This window comes from Monodon monoceros, unplaced genomic scaffold, assembly GCF_005190385.1.
Source record: "Monodon monoceros isolate NGI ecotype Baffin Bay Population unplaced genomic scaffold, NGI_Narwhal_1 Super_Scaffold_19, whole genome shotgun sequence".
NCBI lineage: Eukaryota > Metazoa > Chordata > Mammalia > Artiodactyla > Monodontidae > Monodon > Monodon monoceros.
The window spans coordinates 24,974,631-24,999,337 of record NW_021703775.1 but is presented as its reverse complement, the minus strand read 5'-3'; the positions used below and the strand labels follow the sequence as shown (position 1 = coordinate 24,999,337).

The 24,707-nt window shown below is 45.4% G+C and overlaps 1 protein-coding gene across 1 annotated transcript in view; it reads left to right on the top strand.

Moving 5' to 3' along the window:
• Positions 1 to 24,707, top strand: part of HK2 (hexokinase 2) — a 60,918-nt gene that overhangs the window by 3,123 nt on the left and 33,088 nt on the right. Inside the window, exon 2 of the mRNA XM_029232801.1 lies at positions 16,154 to 16,316. Coding sequence (XP_029088634.1) covers positions 16,154 to 16,316 — 163 coding nt within the window. The remainder of the gene's footprint in view (positions 1 to 16,153; positions 16,317 to 24,707) is intronic.

Genomic DNA, 24,707 nt, shown 5'->3' with positions numbered 1-24,707 from the left:
CATAGAAAACAAACTAATGGTTACCGAAGGGGAAAGGGGGTGGGGGAAGAATACATTAGGAGTTTGGGATTAGCAGATACAAACTACTATATATAAAATAGATAAACAGGGGCTTCCCTGGTGGCGCAGTGGTTGAGAGTCCGCCTGCCGATGCAGGGGACACGGGTTCGTGCCCCGGTCCGGGAAGATCCCACATGCCGCGGAGTGGCTAAGCCCGTGAGCCATGGCCGCTGAGCCTGCACGTCCGAGCCTGTGCTCCGCAACGGGAGAGGCCACAACAGTGAGAGGCCCGCATACCGCAAAAAAAAAATTATAATAATAAAAAAAAGATAAACAATAAGGTCCTACTATATAGCACAGGGGACTATATTCAACATCCTGTAATAAACCATAATGGAAAAGAATATGAAAAAGAATATGTATATATATATATATATATATATATATATATGTGTGTATAACTGAATCACTTTACTGTATACCAGAAACTAAGGCAACATTGTAAATCAAATATACTTCAAAAAAAAAAAAAAGACTGCATACTGATTGCTCCCTGACCCCACCCCCCACCTCAGCCTCATCTTCTCTATCTGCATTCCCAAAGACTTGAATCACCATTCCTCTAAATGTCACACCTGGTCACCATTCCATCATACATTGGAGTTGGTAGTTACAGGGCAGGGAGAATCCTAGCTGTTCACCTTTATAGCCAGTTTATGGCCACTGGTGAGGTGTTCAGTGAGTCCAAGAATGAAGGAGTGGACCTTCCTGGGAAAAGAAGCGGAGCAAGGGCTGCAGGAAGTGGAAGAGGGTGAGAGACAGCTGGGGGGGATGCTGGTACTGGGTTGAAGGGGTGGGTATCCAAGGGTGGGGGGACCCTTGGAGGGAAAGACAGTGAGCTGTTCCCTCACCAAGGCCTGAGGCTTGGCGTGAGACTGATCCTGAGGGGAAAGGGAGGCAGGGAGAGAGAGGGGGAGAGAGAAAAAGGATGTTTACTGTCCTCCAGCAATCAAGGGTTTTTGTCCTGTCTGGAGAGTTAGAGGATTCTTTTAATTAATTGAGCTTTAAATAGTATACAAGATACAGGATTTTTGTCTCTTAAGCATGAGAATCAGGATTAACCATGGAAGTGAAATGAAGTATACATGCCTTCCTTTAGCCATTAACCGATTATTTTAACACACACAGACTGGTGACATACAATCTTGGAATATAGATAGTTCACTTGGGCTCTTTACTACATTAGTGAGGGGTAGCTTTCAACTCTGGAGTTAATGAGAGGGGAGAATATCTTGGAAGCAGAAAGATTCAACAGAACCCCCAAGAGATAAGAGTTTAATGTTTTTTGAGAACCTACTGTGGGTATAGTTACTATGTGGGAAATTGAGACTAAGACACCTTTCAGCTGTCTGGTGAGATGAGGCTCTAGAAATAGATACTTTACATCCACTAAAGGGTCATGGCAGTCATTCTCATGGGATGGGGAATTAGGGGCCTCAAGGGAATCTCAACTGATATTTTTTGAGCACCTACTATGTGCCATTAATCTTCAGATAAGGGATGAAAGTATGGGAGTAAAGTACTGATTAAAACCTTAGTAAGATTATTTTTGGCTGAGTTAGCTGACATTGACAGGTACAATTTGCCTCATTTGTTCAACTTAGTATCTTAGTACCAAGTCCCTTTCCTGCTCCGAAGACAATTGATGGTAGCAGGAATATTTTGTAGCTTTTACTAATCATCCATTTGTTTTGTATTGTCAAATTTCTATTTCAGAGAGCGGCCAAGAAGCTCTTTTCTCTTTACCCCTGAATGAATTAAAATTCTCTCTGAGGCTCCTCAGACAAAGCCGACATTTTTTTTTTTTTAACATCACTTTTCAAAGTTGAACTTTTCTAGCACCCTGAGGAGTTTGAGGGCAGCTAGGGACCCTTTTCCAGGGAGACTCAAAACAACACAAACCACAAGTTTTCTCAAAATCTGGCAGCCGTAGTAAGGAGATCTGATGTACTAAAAGAGCTCAGGAACCCCAGAAAACTGGCTTCCTTTTTTCAGATACTTCCGGTTTAAAAGGTGGCTCTTGATAACTGGTTCCTCATTATCACTGTTGAGTTTTGAAGTCAGCAAGTTTGGTTTGTTTTCCAACACTGTGTGCCGTCTGTCTTTGACTTTCAAAAGTAGTGGGGGTGGAGGTGTGGCAAGTCAAATCGCGGAGATCGCTGGCTGCGACTTAATATCTCACACCATAGATCACAGGTAGCTGTTCCTGCTTACCTCTAAAGCAGGTCTCTCAACCTCGGTGCTATTGACATTTTGGGCTGGATAATCTTGTGAGGGGCTACCCAGCCTATCATAAAGAGCAAGAGTTTTTACCCTACCCCAATTTACAGGGGCGAAGCCTGTGGTTTTTTGTTGTTGCTGTTTGTTTGTTTTTAACTACTCCTTTAGAGCAGTGGTTTTCAACTGTTAGTGGTTTCATCCCCCAGGTGGACTTTGGTGATGTCTGAAGACATTTTTGGTCATCACAGGCAGGTGGATGAAGATGTGTCATTGCATCTAGTAAGCAGAGGCAAGGGATAATGCTAAACATCCTACAATGCCCAGGACAGCCCCCCTGCCAAAAAAAAAAAAAAAAAAAAGACTTTTCTGACCCCAGATATCTATAGGTTGAGAAACTGCATCAGAAGAACATGGCCTATCCCCATTCCAGTGTTATAGTGCATCGCTAATGGTCATACAGCTACTTAGTAGTAGCTGCAACTAGGACCATAGTTCTTAGCTCTCAGTGTGCCATGTCATGGGATAGTCATGGTGGGAAGTGGCCTTTTACAAAAGATGAATTTAAGGTGAGGTCTGCAGACCACAGTAGTTAGCAGATGTCCATGACCGCTGGCTGAAGCGTGGGTTACCTGAGTAACTTTTTCTGTTTTCAGCCAGAAAAATGTGGGCAAGGTAAGCACTCCAGGAAGCCAGTGGGAGAGAAGTTCGCTCAGCTGACCCCAGGAGAACCTCACCCTGGCTGTTGCTGGGGTTTCTCTGAAAGCCAGGCATTTTCCAGGCTTCTGAACAAGGCAGGCATGTGAGTTGGTGGAACTCCTATCTCAGGAAGCAGAGGGAAGGGGCCGTTGGTACCCACTGAGGGACAGTCCAGCAGTCACTGGGAGAGGCTGTGTGCTGAGAAGTAGAGCCAGGCTCCCTGGGGTGGAATCCTGGCTCACCACAAACCAGCTGTGTGAACCTGAGCCAGTTATTTAACCTCTCTAGGCCTCAGTTTCTTCCACTTGTAAAATGGAGAGTAGATAACACCTTAATAGGGTCTTTAAGAGAGAGTGAATATATGTGGAGTTCTTAGAGCTGTGCCTGCTACATAGTCAACACTTTATGTGTCAAATATTAGTACATAGAGATAGACACACTCTCAGATACCTGACTGCACTATCCATCTGGGCAGAAGCAAAAGAGGCCCCGCTTCTTTCTTCCTAAGGACTTTTAGGGCATATGGGTTCTGGCCCATTTATATTCTCTGTCTTATGTTGGATTAGAGCAGAGGACAGGGCGGACAGAAGGATGGAAAGTTCCTAAAGCTGAGAAATAAGGAAGCTTCCTCACTGCCCCATCCAACTTCTAAAACCTTCTCTTTTCTGGGCATAGGAGACCCATTTTTGAGCTCTTCCTCTAACTTGCTTTCCTTCTGGTCTTCTGGGGATACAGCATTCCCATTGGGTAGAGGGGGGAGTCTCTGGGTTGCCTGGGGCATTTTGGTACACCTCAGCTTGAAGCGTCCTCCTTGGGAAGTCATGAGAGACAAAGCTGCACTGAATAGTCACAGCATTTGTTCAACCCCTTTTCCCTGTAGAAGTCTAGTCCGCTCCCTGTCGGTACCTCCCCTGGAGGGCAGAATCACAGAGGCTCCAATGGCAGTTGCTGAGGCCATTTACGCTGAAATTGGCCAATGAGATGCTTGCTCACACTTCCTCACATCTGCCCCAGACTCTGGCTTCCCACTGGGGGAACCACTTGAGGTCCCTGTGCTGTTGAGTCACAGGACCGGGTCATGGTAGGTTTCAGTCCCACTGACCCCTGGAGTTTCAATGAAGGGAACAGTCATTCTCACATTTTCTGGCACATTGAATGGAGAGTCCCTGGCCATCTTGGTTCTCAGCAGAGAGCTCTTTGCCCCTCATATGTAGACTCTGGGCTGTCTAGTGTGGCCCCTTCTGACACTGAGGTGCTTGGGGTTCTTGACAAAGCCGGAGAGGACCCTCAGTGTGGAACCCACACTCTACTCCCCCCATCCCTGTACAGCCTTTGTCTTGTCCAAACTTGGTTGGGGGTCTTGGCCTTGTTTCCATGGGAGCAGGAGCTAGACAATCTCCTTTTCCTTGAAGTGCCATGCTTTTTGCACTTTTGTCTGTGGATCTCTAAGCAATTCCTTAATAGTCCTTCCCTGGAGAGTGAGTCAGACCTGAGAACCTGGCTCTGGGAAACCTCGGTGCCCATCCACCTCACCCAGCCTTCCTGCCTCTTCTCACCTTCAGCTCAGCATCCCTGCCCTGGAGGCCTGGAGATGGTCTATGTTCTTGGAAGGCCTTGTTCCCAACCTCTTCCTTCTGGCAACACCATATTGTCTGATAAAGGAATGAAACCAGATAAGCCATTGGACAGCTTTGATTTGGGCTGAGTAAGGGCATTTGAAGCTGTCACTTTTCCTTTTTCCCATTTGAGGGACAAAAGTTCCTCCTGCTTCCTCCCATATTTTCCTGTCTCAACCCCTTCTAATGAAGCCTTCCAGCCATGTCCCACCAGTCCTCTTTTCCTCTCAATTCCCAAAGGTCTTAAATTAACAAACATGTACACCACTCACGAAGTGCCGGGCTCTGTCTGTGAACTCTACTACAACTCAGGTCATCCTCAGGCAGCCCTCCAGGGTAGACATTATTATTACCTATTATTCAGAAGAAGACACCAAGGCACAGAAAGGGACAGTACCTTGCTCAAGGGCAAGCCAGAATTCAAACCCAGGCAGTATGATTCCAGAGCCCAGGCACTTGGCCCCAGTGTGGGGCTGCCTGGGACAACTGGAGATAGCCAGTTGTCTTTCAGTTTCATGGGGTTATCAGTCCGGGGTCAGTTGGGAAGGGACCTTTGAGATCATCTCGTCCAAACCCTTTATTTTGCAGTTGAGGAAACCAGGTGCCAGGTACTAAGGGACCAGCCAAGAGCCCAGTTTCTCCAACATTTCCTGAAAAGAAACCCAGATTCCTTTCAGCACCATTGGCATAGAATGGGCTTTTCTCATCATTCAGGTGTGGGCTCCCTAAGAACCATGAGCAGGATTTGATTTGTGGCCTGTACCTAAGGTGACCCTATAATTTATTGTCCAAACTGGGCCACTTTTGAGAGTAAAAGGAGACACCGTTAACAGTTATGCTGCTACCACACTGTAAACATTGTCCTGGGCAAACTGGGATATATGGTTGCCCTGCTTATGGTGGGTGTGTCTGGGGTGGGTAGAGCAGACTGGGAAGGTCTGGGGCTGGACATGGTACAAAGAGACAGACCCAAAGTGATTTGGTCCAGCAGGTGGACAGTTGGCAGCAGACAAGAGTGGGGAGTTCAGATGCCCCTGTGGGCATATGGGCTCAGGGGCAGACTCTGGTCCCTGACATGGGGCTGGCCAGGGGAGGCAGAGGTCGACCCCTAGGGGATCTGGGGTACTGGCCAGGGCAGCTAGGTAGATGGAGAGGAAACTCTGCTGCTGCCAGGATCACCTGCAGTGTGGGCCCAGGCCTGAAGAACAAGGCCAGGCTCTGAGCACCTGGGCAGTCTGCAGTAGCCAGCTCTTCCCCTTTACCCAAGTTACTCTCTCACTCCTCTCCTCGGCGTTTCTGTCACCCCTTGACGTCACCATAACAAATATGTCTTGAGCATCTACTGTATCTCAGTACTGAGAGAGCTCTGGCATCACAAATATGAAGTTGGGAACATGTAGTCAGTGCCTTTTAGTCCTCTGGGACCAGTGAGAGCAAGAGACACAAGTGTCAAAAGTGTGTTAGTATAACCAGCTGGGAACTTGGGGGAGGTATTTGGGGAGAGGCCGTTTGTACTGGGCCCTGAAGGACAAGTGGGAGTTTGTTAGGCCAGAGTAGGAGAACATTCTAGGCATGGGGTCAACACATATGTTTAACCTTTTCAAGACAAAAAACTCCTCAGAATTGTACTGATGTATGTGATTTAAGTGATTGTAAATCTGTCTTTTATTATAGTGAAAGAAACTGCTTACTCTCTGTCCTTACTCCTTCAGTTTATAATAACTTGTTGACCTATTTGCCTCCCACCAATAGACTGGACACTTGCAGGCAGAAGGGTCTTCTTTATCCCGGTATTCTCAGCGCCTGGCGCTGGCACACTCAATTTAGTGCTCAATCATTATGTGCGGGCGAATGGGGACATATTATTCCTTTGCACTGCTGCCCCATAGTCTGAGGATAGGAGGGTCCCGGGACAGGCGTCCCAAATGCCTGTCTCCTGGACCCCAGACAGGTGCGCTACTGCCTGAGGTCCGTCTGGCTGTAACTCGATGCAGCCCAAGAACTGGAAGAACAGGAAACCCTGTGACTCACGGTGCAACAGGATCCTGGGGGAGTGGCCTGTAAGCCTCCTCAGTGAGCTCCACGCTCACCCTGCGCTGCTCCAGCCATGTGAGTACGCAGTGCGTCAGCTGGAATCTCCCTGAGGTGGCGCGCCGCCCTAGTGGGGGTCCGCCTTGTCCCATCTGAAAAAAGTGTCAAGGCAGATCTGTCACTTCGTTAGCTGCGTTTCAGAGGACAGGAGCCTTAAAGAATCTAGGATCTGCTGTGTCTTTTCCTCCCCAACTCATCCTTTTTTCTTTTTAAATCTTATCGGAAACATCTGGCCTTGGCTTGGCAACATTACAGGATAAACTTGCTGCTCTTTGCACAATCTTGGTCCTCCCAGGAGGAGTCTGTGAAGACATTATTATTAATGAGGCCACTGACAGCAGTTACCTAGCTTTCCCTGTGTGGGCACACCTATGCCCCAGGTTAGGGCACTCATCTGGCCACTGGATGTTGTGGGTCCTGTCAGGGACTTTGGCCTGCGGTCTGGGGAAGCTTCCTCAAACCTTGGTTTCCTTGTCAAAGATTTGCAGTAAAACACTGGCAAAGGAATAATGAAAGATATGAAATTCTTTTGAAACTAAGTTGCAAGCATGTGTCAGCACATAGAGTCACTGGAAGGCTATGTATGGCTGCATTTAGGTTATGGCGTTCCCCTCTGATTTGACCTCTTTGGCCAGACCATGTGAGTAGGTAGACTAGGGCCTAATCAGTGCCTTGTCCTTTTTCCTTCCTATGTTTTTAAACTGAAGTATAATTTAGGTAGAGAACTGAACACACCAGGTAACTACCACCCAGATCCAGTAACAAATTATTACCAACAATAGCAGGTATACCCCCCCCACTAAATATAATCACTATCCTGACTTCTACGGGCATAGATCTGTTTCTGTACTTACTGTAAATGGACTCATATGATCTGTTCCTTTTTGTACCTGGCTTTTTTTACCCAACTTTATATTGTGAGATTCATGTACATATGTAGTTGCCTGCGGCGGTAGGTACTGCCTTCTCATTGCTGTACAGTACCCTGCCCCTGCCTCTCTAACCCTGTTTTGACTATAGTTGAATTACAGCAGATGAAACTAGTCAAAGCCCTTCACTTCAGGAGGGTGTGGTTCTTCCTAAATTTCTTTCTAGGAGGCTAGGCTGGATCCTGGTCTAATATATATATATATATATATATATATATATATATATATACACACACACACATATATATATAATATACATATATATAATATATATATACACCTGATTGTATCTTTAGGACAAAAACACGAGTGCTAGGAAAGCTAAAATTCAGTCAGTTGGTCTGCTTGAGGTCCAGAAGCAGCTAAAATGTAGGAATTAGCTAGAGTTCATTCAGCACCTCCTGGAGAGAAGGTTCTAGGTACTAAATCAGAAATACCCAAAGACGGGCTTCCTTGGTGGCGCAGTGGTTGAGAGTCCGCCTGCCGATACAGGGGACACGGGTTCGTGCCCCGGTCCGGGAAGATCCCACATGCCACGGAGCGGCTTGGGCCCGTGAGCCATGGCCGCTGAGCCTGCGCGTCCGGAGCCTGTGCTCCGCAACGGGAGAGGCCACAGCAGTGAGAGGCCCGCGTACTGCAAAAAAAAAAGGAAAAAAAAGAAATACCCAAAGACTGGAGAAAGAAGTCCAGCAGTGCAATAGTGCCTCAGGGTGTTCCTGTGTCCTTGGCTCTGACTATGCTTATGGAGTTGCTGTCTTATCTAGTCTGGTCACTTGAATTCACCCTTCTACCAGGAGGGTGGGTTCTGTAGGGATGACTGATGAGCATTTGCTCGATTATGTATTATTTATTTTCTGCCTACTTATTAAAAGAATTAGGTGATATGGGTGATATGGTTCAGCTTTCACTGAAAGGACTTCTAGAATAAGAGTCATGGGACAGGCAGAAATGATTATCAAAAAACTTAGTTCATTAAAGTCGAGTACAGAGCCCTGAGCTTCCTGATAGTCAAGGCAAAAGGGACAGCTCTCCTTTTTTCAAATAAATTTATTTATTTATTTTTGACTGCTTTGGGTCTTCATTGCTGTGCGCAGGCTTTCCTTTAGTTGCGGCAAGCGGGGGCCACTCTTCTTTGCGGTGTGTGGGCTTCAGTAGTTGTGGCACATGGGCCCAGCAGTTATGGCTCTCTGACTCTAGAGCGCAGGCTCAGCAGTTCTGGTGCACGGGCTTAGTTGCTCCGAGGCATGTGGGATCTTCCCGGACCAGGGCTCGAACCTGCAACCCCTGCCTTAGGCAGGTGGATTCCCAACCACTGCGCCACCAGGGAAGCCCAGGACAGCTCTCCTTGAGTCAGTTGTTTTAATTTCATTGGCCTGTAGCAGGAAGCACAGTGACTCTGGGCAGCCAGACTTTCTTTCTCCTGACACTAAACCCTACAGAGAATTGACTGATCAGTGAACAACACAGCAACTTTACACAGTGGGGTGATCTTTATGATTCTTCCTTCCCATGATTAAAGGTGATAGGATTAAATCATACTAATATGGAGGCATTGCAAAAGGGAGCTAATGCAATGTAGTGAGGTGAGTGGCTTTCTGGTTCTAAAGTTCATAACCTCCTTCTAGGATCTTGGGCTTGCCCACACCTTCTGAGCCTTTTCACATGATCTCCCTACTGTCTCCACGTCAACATACATCCAGTGACATGTATGTTGGATATGTATGTTCTTAGCCCGGAAGAACTCTCCCCTGAATGCCAGTCTCACAGGCCACTTACTCATACATGTGACACTTCCCATGGGCTGCTTTGCATTGTTCTTGCCTTTCTTATCTCCTAAGACCCATCCCTCCATTCATTTCAGAGACATTTATTGAGTCTATAATGAGTTGAGCCCTGTGCTATCTCGTAAAGCCCTAGAGAACAGGAATCCTGATTTCTTAAAAAAATTTAAAAAACATGTGTGTGTGTGTGTGTGTGTGTGTGTGTGTGTGTGTAAAGTTGACCCTTGAACAATATGGGTTTGAGCTGTATGGGTCCACTTATATGTGGATTGTTTTCAATAAATATATTCTATGGTACTACATTACTGCATGATTTGCGGTTGGTTGGATGCGTAACTATGTATAAGGAGTGCCGACTGTGGATTTTCCACTGTGTGAGGGTTGGCACTCCAACCCCTGTGTAGTTCAAGGGTCAACTGTATATATATTTAAAGTGTACAATTCAGTGGCATTAAGTACATTCACATACAACTATCACCACTATCCATCTCCACAACTGATTTCTTTTTAAATTATGCTCCTGTATACTATAGTGCTTTGCATGTAATTGGTTTTCAACATAGGCTGTAAAATGAGAGAATCTGGGGTCAGTGATTCAGGGGTTGTATGAGAGGAATCTTACAGATTTAGATGTTGAAATTTAAGGTTTCTTCTATACTTTCCTTTGAGACCTCTTAAGGTATTCAAGGTAGGATTTGTAGCAGTTTATATAACAAAGTCTCAACGTTGGAATATTGTTCTTTTCTGGATGTAAGTAGTTTGATCAGGACCATTTTCCCACTGGGACCAGATAGGGTGTCCTCACAATCCAGGGAAGGTCACTAGCCATTCAACTGAAATTGGCCTGCAAGATGATATAGGCCCTTGGGGATGATTGGGGGTAGGATTATCATTTATTGTTTCTGACAATAGAGTAAGGGATCTGGGTGATCCAGATTCTAGTGTCAACTCTGTGACCTTAGTCAAGGCTGTTACCTTGACCTCAGTTTCTCTGAGGTTCCTTTCTAGCTCTCACCTCCAGGGTTTCCTTTCTGGGCTTCCTCATACCAGGCTGGGGCTGTGTCTGCCACACCTGAGCCACTGCACTCTTTGAAGTGGAGCCTCTACAAGGGTGATCTTCTGCTTCCTCCATTCCTTGCATCATTGCTATGACACAGTTTCCCCTCTGTAGTGCTAGTCTGGAGGAAACTGTGGGCACTTAAGAAGATGGGCTTTCCATTTGGAGTGTTATCTTATTTCATAAATAGTATGGGGTTAATTTTGTTGTTGAACATAAGTTCATGTGCCCGACAAACGGTGGGGCCAAATACACCGAAATGTTGGAGTTTGGAGCAGAGAAAGGTTTGTTGCAAGGGCCATGTAGGGAGAACGGGTGGCTTGTGCTTAAAAGACTAGAACTCCCTTGATTGTTTTCAGGGAAGAGTTTTTATAGGCAAATTTTGGGGTGAGGGCTGCAAGGTATGTGACTTTCTTCTGATTGGTTGGTGGTAACTGGGCGGTGCTCCAGGAATCTTGTGCTGAGCCTTAAGTTCCCATCCTCTATCTGGATGGGGACCTTAGTTTTTGCAGAAGAACTCAGGGATAATTGTTATGTGTATCCCTTGAGGAGGAACCAGGACTCTGCTTTATTGCTTCACTATTGTTTCTTGACTGCTCCTCCTTTGTTTCTGCATTCCCTCCCTTCCCTAGTTAGTAACTGTTTGAATCTGACCTTTAGAACTCTGCGAAAGTCTAGGAGGCTGAAGCCTTTTTCCCACAAACATGAACCAGGACTCGGAAAGGCTTTTGTACCTGGGAAGGCCCTAAAGCGTCCTGCTTGTTTCCAGTTTCTCTTTAGAACTTCTCCTGCCTGTATGCACAGTTCTGTAGAGGAGGCAGGCATGGACTGGTATGTTATGGGAAGAAAGAAATTGACCAGAATTGCTCAATGAGGAAGTTCTAATCTCGAGATTGCTAAATAGACGTATCTAAAAGTACTATCTCTCTTTAGTCCCTTGTTTCTGGGTAGGCAAGTGGCCTTCCCATACCTCAGCCAGGCTTTGCTTCTGGCCTGCCTCTGTTTCCCCAGCCTGGAATGCCTTCTCCTTTCCTTCTTTATTCCTGATAGAGATTTAAAGAGGAGCAGCCCAGTGTGATAGGCCACACACCCACCGCAGAAAGAGAAGGAGCAATTTGGGGAACCAGCCCCTGTTTTGCTAACCCCAATATGACTAAATAGGGTTAAGAAATGTCCTTGATCCTCTGAAGGTGCCACTTGTCAGAGATGAGTCTGGGAGAAGAAGAGGAAAATGGGTAGCAAAAAAGGTTAGACAGATGGAGAGCTTTACATATGTCACCTCATTTATGCCAGTGACTCTGTTGTGAGCGCTAGTCCTCCCATCTTAGAGGGAGGAAACTGGGACTCAGACACCTGTACAAATGCTAGAGCCAGGATTTGAACACTGACTTTTCTGATGCCACAGCCTGTACTTCACCACAACCAGCTACTAAATAAGGGTTGGCTTGAATGTTTCTACTTTGATAGTTTCCAACAACTGAAATTTGTTTTCAACAAGTACAGGGTTTGTCTCTCCAACTCCCAGCACCCAGGATCAACACAGGATTATTTCACACTTTAGCCTAATGTCTTAAGTAATGACTTTCAAAGATCCCAGGCCGAAAGTGGTAAAAATGACCTTGAGCAGTGTTGACCAGAACATAGCCCATCATTATTACATTATTGACATGGTGGATACCAGCCAAAGGAGAGGGGGAGATGTTTGAGCACCCAGACAGACCTAAAGGTGTCAGTTTGATTAGTCTGGAATAGATCTTTGGAATTCTTAGTGTGTCATTCTAATGTGTAGCCAAGTTTGGGAACTATTATCCCAAGTGGCAGAATAGAGAATAGATGGAAATTATCAGAAAGTAGATTTATGTCAGATTGAGGAAAAGCTTTCTAATAACTAGAGCTGACCAACAGTAGAAGCTAACCAACTCTGAGAAGTGGTGAGCCTGTCATGCTTGGAAGCATTCAAACCTAGGCCTGATGACTATTGGGGTGAAAGGGACAAACTAGATAAACTCAAATGCTACGTTCAGTGGGATTTTGAACTCACATTACCCCAAGATCCCTTCTAAGAGTTAGCATTTTTTAGCCATAGTCTTACTATGCTGTTTACATTTGGTAACATTAACGACATTCTCCCATGACTTTGCTCATTCCTTGTGCTCCCTCCTTCTGGCTGCACTGTGAGTGAAAGTTGGAAGGATAATGCCAAGTTCATTTTCTTCCTTCCCAATCCAGGAAAAAGGTCTTTGTATGGAGACTGCTTCTTGTTTCTAACTTCTGCTTCCCTTGGCTACCCTTCACTCAACACGGCAGTTCTGACCAAGGCTAGGTGGGCCTCAGTGGTGTGTTTAGGAAACTGTAACATCAGGTGATTTAATCATCCTTTCCCGAGTGGCCCTAAGAAACTCAGGGAGGATACATCGTCATGCCCATCATCATGGCCCAAAGAGAAGTTTGGGCCAAGGTGCTATAGTTGCATTTTTCATAGCTGTCCCATATCCTTTCTCTTCGTCTCATCCGATGGAGAGGAAATCAGAGCACTGAGGTTATCCAAGAAACTACAGGGCAGAGAGCGCTCTCCCGCACTAAGAGGGTCCACAGGAAAGGTGACGGTGGTGGTCCTAAGGGCCTGGCTTTAGAGCCAGACACCTCAGTTTGAAGCCTAGTTCTGACCCTCACCAAGTGACCTGTAAAACAGGGTTGTAGAAGTATTACAAAAGGACAAAGGAAGTCAAGTCAGTAAACCCATAGGATGGTTTCTGGCAGGTAAGAAGTGCTTGGTAAATGTTTAGCTACTGGAACGATCATCATCGTTTTTATCTGTCACTGAACACTGAAATATGATTATAATCTCTTGGGTAAAGGGCAACATGATTTGAGTAAAGTCTGACTGTTTAACTTGTTAGGTTCTTTGAGAGTTAAGACTGGATTTCCAACAAGGCTTGTAGCAGTTTAAACATCAGAGTTAAATTAAGCATGGCTGCTGTAGACTTATGGCCATTCCACATTTGCTCTTTTGTGCTCGTGACCTCACACTCCAAGAAGTGACAGCGCAGCCTCTTAACAAGGCAGTACAGGCTTTGCTTTCCCACACAGGAACTCTCTTGCTTCCTTTGCAACATCCGGAGCCATCCATGGAGGTGGGGGTGGGTGGCAGTGAGGCCTCTGGACCTCTCTTCTCTTTGGGAAAGTAGTAATGTGGAAGCTCCAACTTAGTCATGTGTCAAACTCATGATAATGTCCAGAGATATGTCTGCTGCCTTCTGATCTGCCAGGGCAGCCCCATGGGCCATGCCCTCCACTGTTTGCCCTTCCTATCTGTGTAGTGGGATGACTGGAATAGAAGACGGCCTTTTAGTGGACATGGCCAGCCTGAATGTGCTGTAGTGCCATTTGGCCTGTATAGACCCTGCTGTAAAGCAGAGAGGGGCGTTCATCAAGCAGAGCAGACAAGAGCACAGATGAGCTGGGCTGCCCTGTCCAGTCCTGGCTTAGCTTTTTGCACCTGTGTGATTTTGGGCATGTTGCCTTTCCCTTTTGGTGGAATGGAGGAGATAACGCTACCTACCTCACAGGGCTGTTATGAGGATGAAATGAGTTAATGGGTATAAAACCTTGAAAACAGGTTTTGCTGAAGGGTTTGCTGTTATTACTATTGCCTCTGAGGGCATCTCAGGCTGTACCTGGACGTGGCTTGGCATTAGCCTCTGGTCTGGTGGCTGGGACTTTGTATGCTAGCACTGAGATGCGTAAGCCATAATGTAGTGTTCCTGGGCCAGCCCAGGCATCATTGGGTTTGGAACAGGAGGGCTCTGGGGTGATTTAAGTTGCCTTGGGCTCAGAGTCTCCAGCAATTTGTCTCCCACTGCACCAACAGGGAGAGAACTTGTCTGAGGCTGTATGCTTTTTCCTCCTGGGAGCCTCAAATATCATTAGGGGGGAGGCCAGCCTCCTCAGGAGCACCCTGGCTCCCCAGGATTGTAGGAAGCCCAGATCAGTGACCCAGCTTGGGGTGGGGGCTGGTGCCCCACAGCCCTAGGAGGCTGAGGCAGACAGTGGGCTCAAGGCAATCGAGGTGCCAGGAGCCTGAAACCAGAAAACAGAATTGATGGTTGGAGTCGTCCTGGTTTAGACCAATGGAGTTAGGTGTCTGCTGTAGCTCTTTAAAAAAAGCTGGCAGCAAGGGAATTTGGGGAAATCCTCATTTCTGCAAATTTAAAACCCTGCATGACAAGCAGTGGTAGTGGTCATCAGCCAAGCTTTGCCCTTGGGAATCCTGGAGTTTTGAAGCTGGGAAGACCAGGGTCCCTTCTGGTCCCCCAGTCTGCTGATGAGGGTGGGAGTGCCAGGACCACCACCCTCATACCTTGAGGGCACAGCTGTGACCTGGTCCAAGGGTCCTGATTCTACTCCTACCCTTTGTGGCCAGCAGCCTTACCTGTCCTGGACACTGCTGCTGAGAATGGGGATGTTGTGGAAACTTGTGCGCCTCCTTGGATGGATTTCTATCAGACCTTTTCCTTATAGGAGAAAACTGGGAATATCCATAGGTGGGGCAGATGAGAGCTTTCAAGAAGCAGACTGTCTGAGGGGGACTCCTGTTGTTTTTCCTTCTCCTGGTGTTAAATCTGGGAAAAGTTCTTGTAAATTTACGTTGGAAGCAAGATAAATGAAATGACTAGGGAGAGCTGCCTCTGCCTCCGAGGATGGGGGAGGTTGCTTTACCATGTGTATCGAGCCTCTGTTAATGTGTCAGGCAGTGTGCTAGGCTCCAGGGATGCAAGCGTGAACAAATAGTCATGGTTCTTCTTGCCCTTGGTGCTTATGATTTGGACCCTAATAAATATGTATTTCCAAATTGGGGGTGGTGTTGTGAAGGGAAAAGTCTGAGTTTGCAGAAAAACCAGTGAAGCCTGATTGTTTTATTAGGGACAGTAGAGGAGGCCTCCGTGCAGAGAGGCCTGCAGGATTGGTAAGGGATCCGTAGATGAGGAGCCGGGTGAGGATCTATGGGGCCTGCATGAACAGTCTTCTAGGCAGGGAAGGGCAAGTTGGGTGAGTTGGGGGACTGAACCAAGGCTGATCTACACAAGGAGTGCAGAGGCACACAGTAAGATGGGGAGTGGGAGAGGCCTGGCTATATAGGTAGGGCCTTGGAAGGATTTAGGGTTTGGCGCCAATGGGAAGTCACTGAAAGGCTTTAAGCAGGGGAATAGTAGTCTGTCTGGGGATGGAAAATGGATGGAAGAGGGAAAAGTATTGTAGAATCGGGGATTTTATTAGTCCAGGCAAGAAGCTATGGCTGCTTGGCCTGTGGTGAGGGGTAATAGGGTTGGCATGACTGGCCTTATGAGTGTGGGGGAGGACAAGAGATGAGGGCCAGTAATGAACCCCAGCTCCAGGGATGTTGTCGTAGGCATTTAAACTCAACCTTTCTGAAAAGAGCTCTTCTTTTCCCTAATTGGCCTTTCCCCTGGTCTTTAACATTCTCCAGAAGTAAAATTTAATTTTAATTTGTAGTTTATTTTATTTATTTATTTTTTAAAAGACAAGTCCTGTCATAGAGTCTGGTTAAATGGTCTTTAATAATAACCTTCCGTACATAACAGATTTTATCCTTTTGAGGAGCTGAGTGATGTTCCATGATGTAGATGCATACCATAATTCATTTAACATATAGGTTGCTACTCTCATTTTCCTCTCTTTCAGGTTGACCAGTATCTCTACCACATGCGTCTTTCTGATGAGACCCTCCTGGAGATTGCTAAGAGGTTCCGCAAGGAGATGGAGAAAGGGCTTGGAGCTGCCACCCACCCCACTGCTTCAGTAAAAATGCTGCCTACCTTTGTGAGGTCTACTCCAGATGGGACAGGTATTATACCCCTGGGAGAAGCCTCTGGGTGCTCCATTGCCTGGGAGAGATTTGGGTAACTTTGCCTAGGGACCCAAAGAACTATATACAACAGTGAAGGTTCTTTGGTTTCAAGCCTCAGAAGCCAACCCTTGTTAACTTAAGCATGCAGGGATTTGAATGGAAGTCCTGGCAGTCAAGGAGAAGTAAATCTTTGTCAGCCCTGCTGGGGTACTGCTGTCAACCATTTGTTTCCCATCCATGTGCTGAGAAAGGCTGTTTGGCTCAGTTTGGGATTTTACAGCTTCACTGAGATTGCACACAATGAAAGTGATGAATAGCAAACGTGCCTAATATGGTCACGGCCATAGGCCATGTCAGTCACTCTCGGGCCCATCTAACTGGCACATTCCACAGACTTGTTGGAGAAACAGTGTGGTATAGGTTGTTCTAGACTGTGTTTTGAACTCCATGAATAAAGACTACTGGAAGTCCAAATAAACTTGGAAGAATGTGAAAGAGACATGGTACATATTAAGGTATTAAAGGCTCTGAAACTGTGCAATTAGAACCTGTCAAGCTTTGTGTTATCCCCTTATTTGGATACAGAGTCTATTTCATGATGCACTGCCCAGCAAGTGATTTAATTAAACTGGAGAAAAGGGACATGATGGAGACTGAAGTTGGAAGGTGGGTTGGGGCTAGATTCAGAAGGCCTTGCACGCACACCTGAAACACTGAGTCTTTCTTCAGTAATAGGCATTGGGGAGGAACTGAAAGTTTTTGAGGGGTGTGAGCAGAACTGTATTGGTAATGCACATCATTAGCAGTTTATGCAGAGCGGGGGAGGGGGGTGGTGACGGGTGGATGGTAGAGCATAGGGCATGGCCCTGGTGGGATGTAGTGGGCAGAGACCAGAGAGGATTCAAAGGTGATGCCAGGGTGTTGAGCCCAGCTGCCCAGGGGTGGCAACATCCTCAGAGAAGGGAACGGAACTAAGTTGTGCCAGCACTTTCACACAGTTTGTTTCATTTAAGCCTCATGACAACCCTCCATTTTAGAGATGAGGTACCTCTGGGGCCACGAGGGGTGAAGGGTGTGGGATGGCTACCTATATATAGAGGGTGAGAGAAAGAGCCCGGGGGCAGCTGCCAGGGTGATGGAGGAACCAGGAAGCACAGAGTCTGAGAACTGGAGGGAGGACAGAAGTCCAAAGGGCTGGCTGGTTGCTGGTGAAGCATCTGTACCTGCTGAGAAACCCTGGGGAGGGGTGGGCGGGGCAAGGCACAGGACAGGGCTTGCTCGTTTGTACCACATGCCTTCAGTGTCTCCATCACGTCTGTGTCCCTGAGGCTTACTTGCGTGAGAGCCTTTGGGGACCTGTTCATCTAACAAGATTTTGTACCTTTCTACAATTTCTAAAATAAGTATGTGTTTGCTAAAGCCTTGGAACCCAACGTTGAGGGTGTGACCTTGTTCAGGATTGTTCTGAGTGTGTGTGTCTCAGCCCTTCAAAGAGCTTCTTGAGGTGAGGGGCCTCCTCCAATTCTCGGATATCCCTCATGTGCCCTCTAGGATGGCACATTTACTATACCTACCACTCCCTCTGACTGGCAGCCACACCTGCTTTTACTGTTTTTATGACATTCTGTTAAATTTACTAGCTCCTTAAGACCAGGGGCCTTGTCTTTATTTCAGGCACTAGCACTAAGCAAGTATCCTAAATATTTTTGAAATATATATTATGGGCTAACAGCTTTTCTGAGCATCTACATGTAGTAACTTACTTACTTTTCAAAAAACCCTATAGGGTAGGTACAAATTTTAAGTACTTTTTTTTTTTTGTTTTTTAAAGATGAGGAGTTGGGAGCCTGGATGGTCAGATAACTTGCCTAAGGTCATATAGCTAATGAGGAGCTGAGTCAGGATTCAAACTCATATATGCCAAACGCCAGGCATCAAGACTGAGCTTGATACATTATGTGTGTATGTGCACGTGTGAGCCTGTACAGTCAGCACCAGAGGACGCATATGCTCAGTGGAAATTTTTTGAAATGGGGTTGGGAGTGGATGTCTGGCCTGGATTAAAGGCAGGTGAGTAAGTTTGTTGGGGAGAACTAGGTATGGGGCCAACTTTTTCTATTCTCATTGTTTTCCTGAGATTGGAGCATGGAGACCTCCCACTGCCTCTTAGAGTTTGCATCCGTTGCTGTATTGCGTGGTCATTAAGTCTCTTTCTCTGACCTCAGGCCAGAGTCCTTGGAGCCTGTCTTTGTCCCACCTCTACCCACAGTGGAGCAGCTGGCATGATTTTGGCTTCTATGCATTTGAGTTGCCTGGACTGAGGACAGGAGCCAGAGGCTGACTCCTGTAGGCTGCTTCTTGGGGTGGGGGTGGGGTCTGGTGCAAGACTTATCTGCCTGACCTTCTTTCCACACAGAAGCAGGGAGATTTTACATGACTTTTGTGATATCCAGAGTACCTCTTTATAACCTCAGATTCTACAGTGTAAACGGAGACAGTGTGTGAAAGGAATACTGTGTATTGGGATGTTTTATTTACTTAAGCAGAGCAGGTGCCCCCTAGAGTACTAGAGACCAGACTGTAGGAAATGGGGTCCCCAGCCCTTTCATTCCTCATTTGCTGGGGGGTCTGTGGGCCAGCTCCTTATCCCAGTTCTCTGGGACTCAGCCTTTTCTCCTTTGTAAAAATAAGAGGTAGATCCAGCAGTCCTGGTCTGTTCTACACATGTCCTGGAGCTAGTGTGTCAGTGTATTCACGCACAAAGTTCCTTGACTTACTGTAACGAGGGAAAAACCCTTTAATGTCCATCAGTTGGGCACTGGTCAATTAATGCAGAAAACAGTCCTCTGCAACCCATCATAAAGCATGAGATAGATTTATGTAAATTCATATTCTGTAAAATCACGTGTGTGATTTTACAGAATATATATATACACATATAACTATATATGTGTGTACAGGTGTGTAAAGTCTCAAGGATATGTATTGAGCTATTGGTAGTGTTTCGCCCGGTGTGTAAGGTTGGCAGTGACTAGTTAAGTTGAAAATATATGTATATGACAACTAGCAATTCTACTTCCAACTATACCTTGAACAGATTCCCATATGAACTCGAGGAGACATGTCTAAGAATGTTCATGGCAGTGCCGCTTATAATGACAGCATATTGGGAACAGTTTATAGACTGTGCATGTGAAGGGATACAATATAGCATGTCACAAAAATGACCATGTATAAATATGGATACATTTAAAAAACAAAGAGTGAAAAATTGCAGAAGGACATGTACCTCATAGTAGTTGAATGTTATTTTAAAAAAACCTCTCCAAGTAATGCTATACGTTGCTCATGGACACACACACATCCTAAAATCGTTAGGATATAAGCTAGAAAATGTGTACCAGATACATGATAGGGGTTGCTTCTGGAGAGAGAGAAAGAAAATGGAACTGGGAGGGGAACATGAGGGAATATAATTGAAAGTGTTCAACATCAAGGTTTTGAGTTTTATATTTCGTTAGTTGGGCTGTGTGTTATGGAATGTGGCAGTGAGGACCAGTACCTCTTCACTAGATAAAGCCTGTCAAAAGTGAACATTCTTCTTTTTATTGGCACCCCAGTAAAGTGCTGAGAGGAGAAACGAGAGAGCAGTTGTGTGCAGGGACCACTGCCTTTCCCCTGGACGGGGTCACACAGCCTGTGAGGCTTGGCTGGGGCATCTGCTTGCCGGCCAAGGCCGCAGTCCCGGCACTGTTGCCGCTGTTGGTGACTGTGCTTCTCTTCTACAGAAGGCTAGAGGCCTTGCTCACGTGGTGCCTGCTCCAGGCTAGCCTTCCTCAGAACCTTGCTCAGCCCTTTCCAGTGTTACTTTTTCATATCTGGGAAGTTAAACGTCAGATCTAAACCTCTGCTCTAAAGGGACTTAGTCAGTGGCTCTCTAACTTTTTTGGACTACATACTCACGGCAAGAAACACATACATATGAACGTTGATATACAACCAAAACAAGTTTCAGGAACTAATGTTTATTCTTGAATGTGACAGATCTATTATCTTCTTTTAAAAAAAAAATTCATTCATTCATTCTTGGCTGCGTTGGGTCTTCGTTGCTGCACACAGGCTTTCTCTAGTTGCGGCGAGTGGGGGCTACTCTTTGTTGCGGTGTGCGGGCTTCTCGTTGCAGTGGCTTCTCTTGTGGAGCACGGGCTCTAGGCGTGTGGGCTTCAGTAGTTGTGGCGTGTGGGCTCAGTAGTTGTGGCTCGCGAGCTCCAGAGCTCAGGCTCAGTAGTTGTGGTGTACAGGATTAGTTGCTCTGCGGCATGTGGGATCTTCCGGGACCAGGGCTCGAACCTGTGTCCCCTGCATTGGCAGGCGGATTCTTAACCACTGCGCCACCAGGGAAGCCCCAGATCTATTATCTTCTATACTTTAAAACTGTCTCTAGTCAGGTCTCACTAATTTCTTTTTCAGCTTGCAGTGTGAAAGCCACTGTCAAATGCTCCTTACCCAGTTTTGTCCTGGTCAGACCTTTGTAAAATTGGCTATTTCTTGTCAGGGGTGAGAGGTGGTTTCAGGGCAGTGTGTGGTGAGGAGTGAAGATCAGAATTCTAGGTTTAAAAGGGTTTGAATTCAAGCTGTGTGCTTTAGAGCAGTTCATTTATGCCCTATTCCTCCATTTTCTCATTTGTAAAAAGAAGAAACATCAGAGGGTTGGCTCTCTGAGAATTAAGGGGGAATCGGTTATGTTACCTTCCCATGTGTGTTGTAAACCCAGTCCTATGCAGCCACGATGGCAAGACTCACAGCCAGCACCGATTTTACTGAGAGAGGGCGAGTGAATCTCCCAGGTCCTTTTGATTGGAGGGAGCAGGTGTGAGGGTTCATCCCCATCGTTGGAGGCCCTCCCTGCATTTTGGAGCAAGGACCAGGTTCCAGCTTTCATAAATCAGGTCTCAGCTATTTAATGGTAGTCAAAGACCTGGTAGAGAACGTGGGAGAGACTTCAGGAAGTTTCAGGCCATTTGTTTATGATGGAGGCTTCCATTACACACATGAAATATGAACTTCCAAATTATGGTTTGAGTTCTCTGTGAGAAGGAAGAGAATGTCAACAGTCAGAGCCCTGTGGGGGCTGATTTTAAAATATCTGTGCTTCGTAGACTGTGTGGACCATGCAGTGCAAAGAAACATAGTTGGCACAGATAAAAATGAAAATGTAAATGGTTCAAGAATATCTTACTTAGGTAACTGAATTTGGTGTCAGCTGGTAAGTATATAAAAAATGCTCCTTATTTGTTTTTTTCTCTAAGACAGTTTAAAAAAGTTAAAAGAATTGTATAATGAACATCCACATACAGACTACCTAGAGCCTACACTGATATTTTAACTAGATTTGTTTTATCACACTCCTCTATCCTTCCTCCCATCAGTCCCTCTTGTTTTATTTGAGGCATTGCAAAGTAGATTGCAGAAATCAGTTCATTTCAAGCCCAGAACTTCAGCAGGCCCATTATTAACCAGAGTTCAATATTTGCTCTTTTTTCTTTTGATGTAAAATTTCGTACGAGATGCAAATCTGAAATATCATCTGATGAGTTGGCAAATACGTATGCCTGTTTAATACAACCCCTATCAAGATAGAAAACATTATCAGCCCAGGAAGCTCCCTGCTGCACCTTCCCAGGCAGTCCCTGTCCCCAACCCCCAGAAGTAATCACTGTTTTAAATTTTCCACATGTATTTGTTTTGCCTGTTCTAGAACTTCCCATATATACAATCATATAGTACTTACTCTTTATGCAAGGCTTCATTTACCCATCAAAATGTGGGCTTTATCTGTGTAGTGTATAGCAGTAGCTCCTTTTTGGTTGCTGATCCCGTGGTGTGATTGGAATCCTATATGACGATGAATTCTATGGCCACCTGGGCTGTTTCCAGTTTTTGATGAAAGCTACTATAAACATCCTTGCCCAAGCTTCTCTGTGGACATATGTTTTTGTTTTCCTCCTTTTCTTGAGTAAACAACTAGGAGTGGAATTTCTGGGTCATAGGGTTTGGGATGTGTTTAATTTATAAGAAACTCCCAGACCAAAGTGGTTTGAACTTTGGTTTCCAAAGTGGTTGAACTATTTTATACTCCCACCAATGCTGTATGAGAGTTCCACTTGCCCCAATAACTATTGTCTGTGACTCCCCCCACCCTTTTTGTTTTGGGCAGCACAGAGTTGGACAGAGAAATTGTTTATTTGTATCTGTCAGGAATCTCACCATCTTGACCTCTCTGTAGGCAGCCCTAACCTAAGCTGCACTATGCATGTGATTGCAGTACCAGCCCCAATCACAGCCCTGTCAGGGGGCCCATTACACACATCACAAGGCATCTGGCTTTCAGAGGACAGTTCCATCTTACGAGGAAATGCAGGAATAGCTGATATCATTTCATGAGCACCCATGATATCTGTTTATGGAAACAATCTGTTTTACTCTCCATGCAAACTCTACAAGGGAGACATTTCCAATTTAAAAATAAGGCACCTGAGGCTAAAAGAGATTGCCAAGGTCACCCGTGTACAGTTAGTGGCACAGTTGGACTTTAAGCGTAGGTAGTCTTGACTCCAAGACTACCATAAGATTCATGCTTTACATTGGCTCATGTTGCTGAACAAAAGTTTCTGGAGCAAATCAGATTATTACCTTTTAAAATTGACCATGAATATGGATTGACTTTGTACCATTATAATAAGAAGCTCAAGTAGACCCAACTAAAAATCTACAAATATTCCAGCATTCCAAGTGATTTATTTATTTCATAAATAATTTACATTTTTAACAAATTTTTTTTTCCAGCGTTCCAATTTAGAAATAAATTATCTTTGTAGTATCCTTATTGCCCTCATTGTCTTGGCAAGATTGTTCAGACATGAGCGTGTCTTAAGGCAGAGTGAGATGAAGCCTTTGCTGTATTGATCTTTTGATACTTCCCCACTTCCATGAGTTGTGAATTATTTTTTGCAGGTGAATGTGTCTCTACCCTCTAGCTAGACTTCACTCCCTCGAGAGCAGGGAATGATGATGGTGATGATCGTGATAATTTTAAAATGTAGGCTTATAAATGCCAGGTACTATGCTAAGCACTGTATCTGAACCATCTCATTAATTCTCACAGTGATTCAATGGTAGACACCATAAACCCTGTTTTAGAGGAAAAGAAACTAGATTTAGAGAGATTAGGCAACTTGGCCCAAAGTCACATAATGAGCAAGTAGAAGCATTGGGATTTGAACCCAGCCATCTGTGTTCCAAAGCCTGGGCCCTTAGGCATATCACTAGAGGCCCCCAACACTGCTAGCACAATGCATTCATTCTTCTATTTGTAACTCAGGCCTAGCTGTTCAGTTCATTCAATAGAGTCCCCTCTGAGGCTGGGCCTCTGTGGGGCAGCAATGTGCTGAGCAGCCTTGTGCCCCACTTTTGAAGAGTGCAAATTATCCTGGGGACATAAGGATATCATTTATCATCATAAAGGAAATGATACTAGGTCATATAATGCAAGTACATGATATGATAAAGAGAGACTAGGCTGGTGATAGGGTGCATGGAGGCTGGTAAAGGAGCCCTTTACCCTGAAAGGAGCCCTTATCTTGGTTGCTCAGCATTGTATCAACAGCCGTGTAGTGGGGACATAGATTAATAGCTTGCATACATGCAAATTAATAAGTGGATTTATATGGTGCCTACAATATAAAATGAAGATTGTATTGATAAGTAGCCTCCATATAGCGGCAACTGGAGTTTATTAAACATTTTACATACACCAGGCATTGTGCCAAACACCTTACGCGTTCATTGCATTGATTCCTGACCAAAAACTATGTGTCTGTGTGTCTGTGTCTCTGTGTCCCGGCGAGTGATGGGGAGGTGCTGGCTAGACAGGAGGTTATTACTGTCCCCCTTTAACAGGTGATGAAATCTGGGTATCAGATTTCTAATAATTTACCTGTATTTATATGGTTAATACATGTTAAAATGGGATTTGAACCCACGTCGGCCTGCCTGAAAATCTTAACACACTCAACGCCTACACAGTATTGAAAGATAATCATATTTTAATCCTTTGAAGAGTAGTTTCACATCTGTGGAGCTAGTATAACATTTCTCTGTGAGTGGCACATATTTTGAGCTTAAGAAACATTTCCTGAATATAAAAGCAGCAGGGTGGTGCTTTCTGATGGTGTTTTGGGAGTTTTGGGGGGCACTTACAAAGTGGTATGTGCTCCAGGCCCCTCCCTTCAACTGAAGCAGCTTTATGTTTCTCTGTTTCTACATTTTGGCATTCAGCATTTTGTTGTTGTACTATAATGGAGTATCCGAAATCTTGGAACTTAAAAG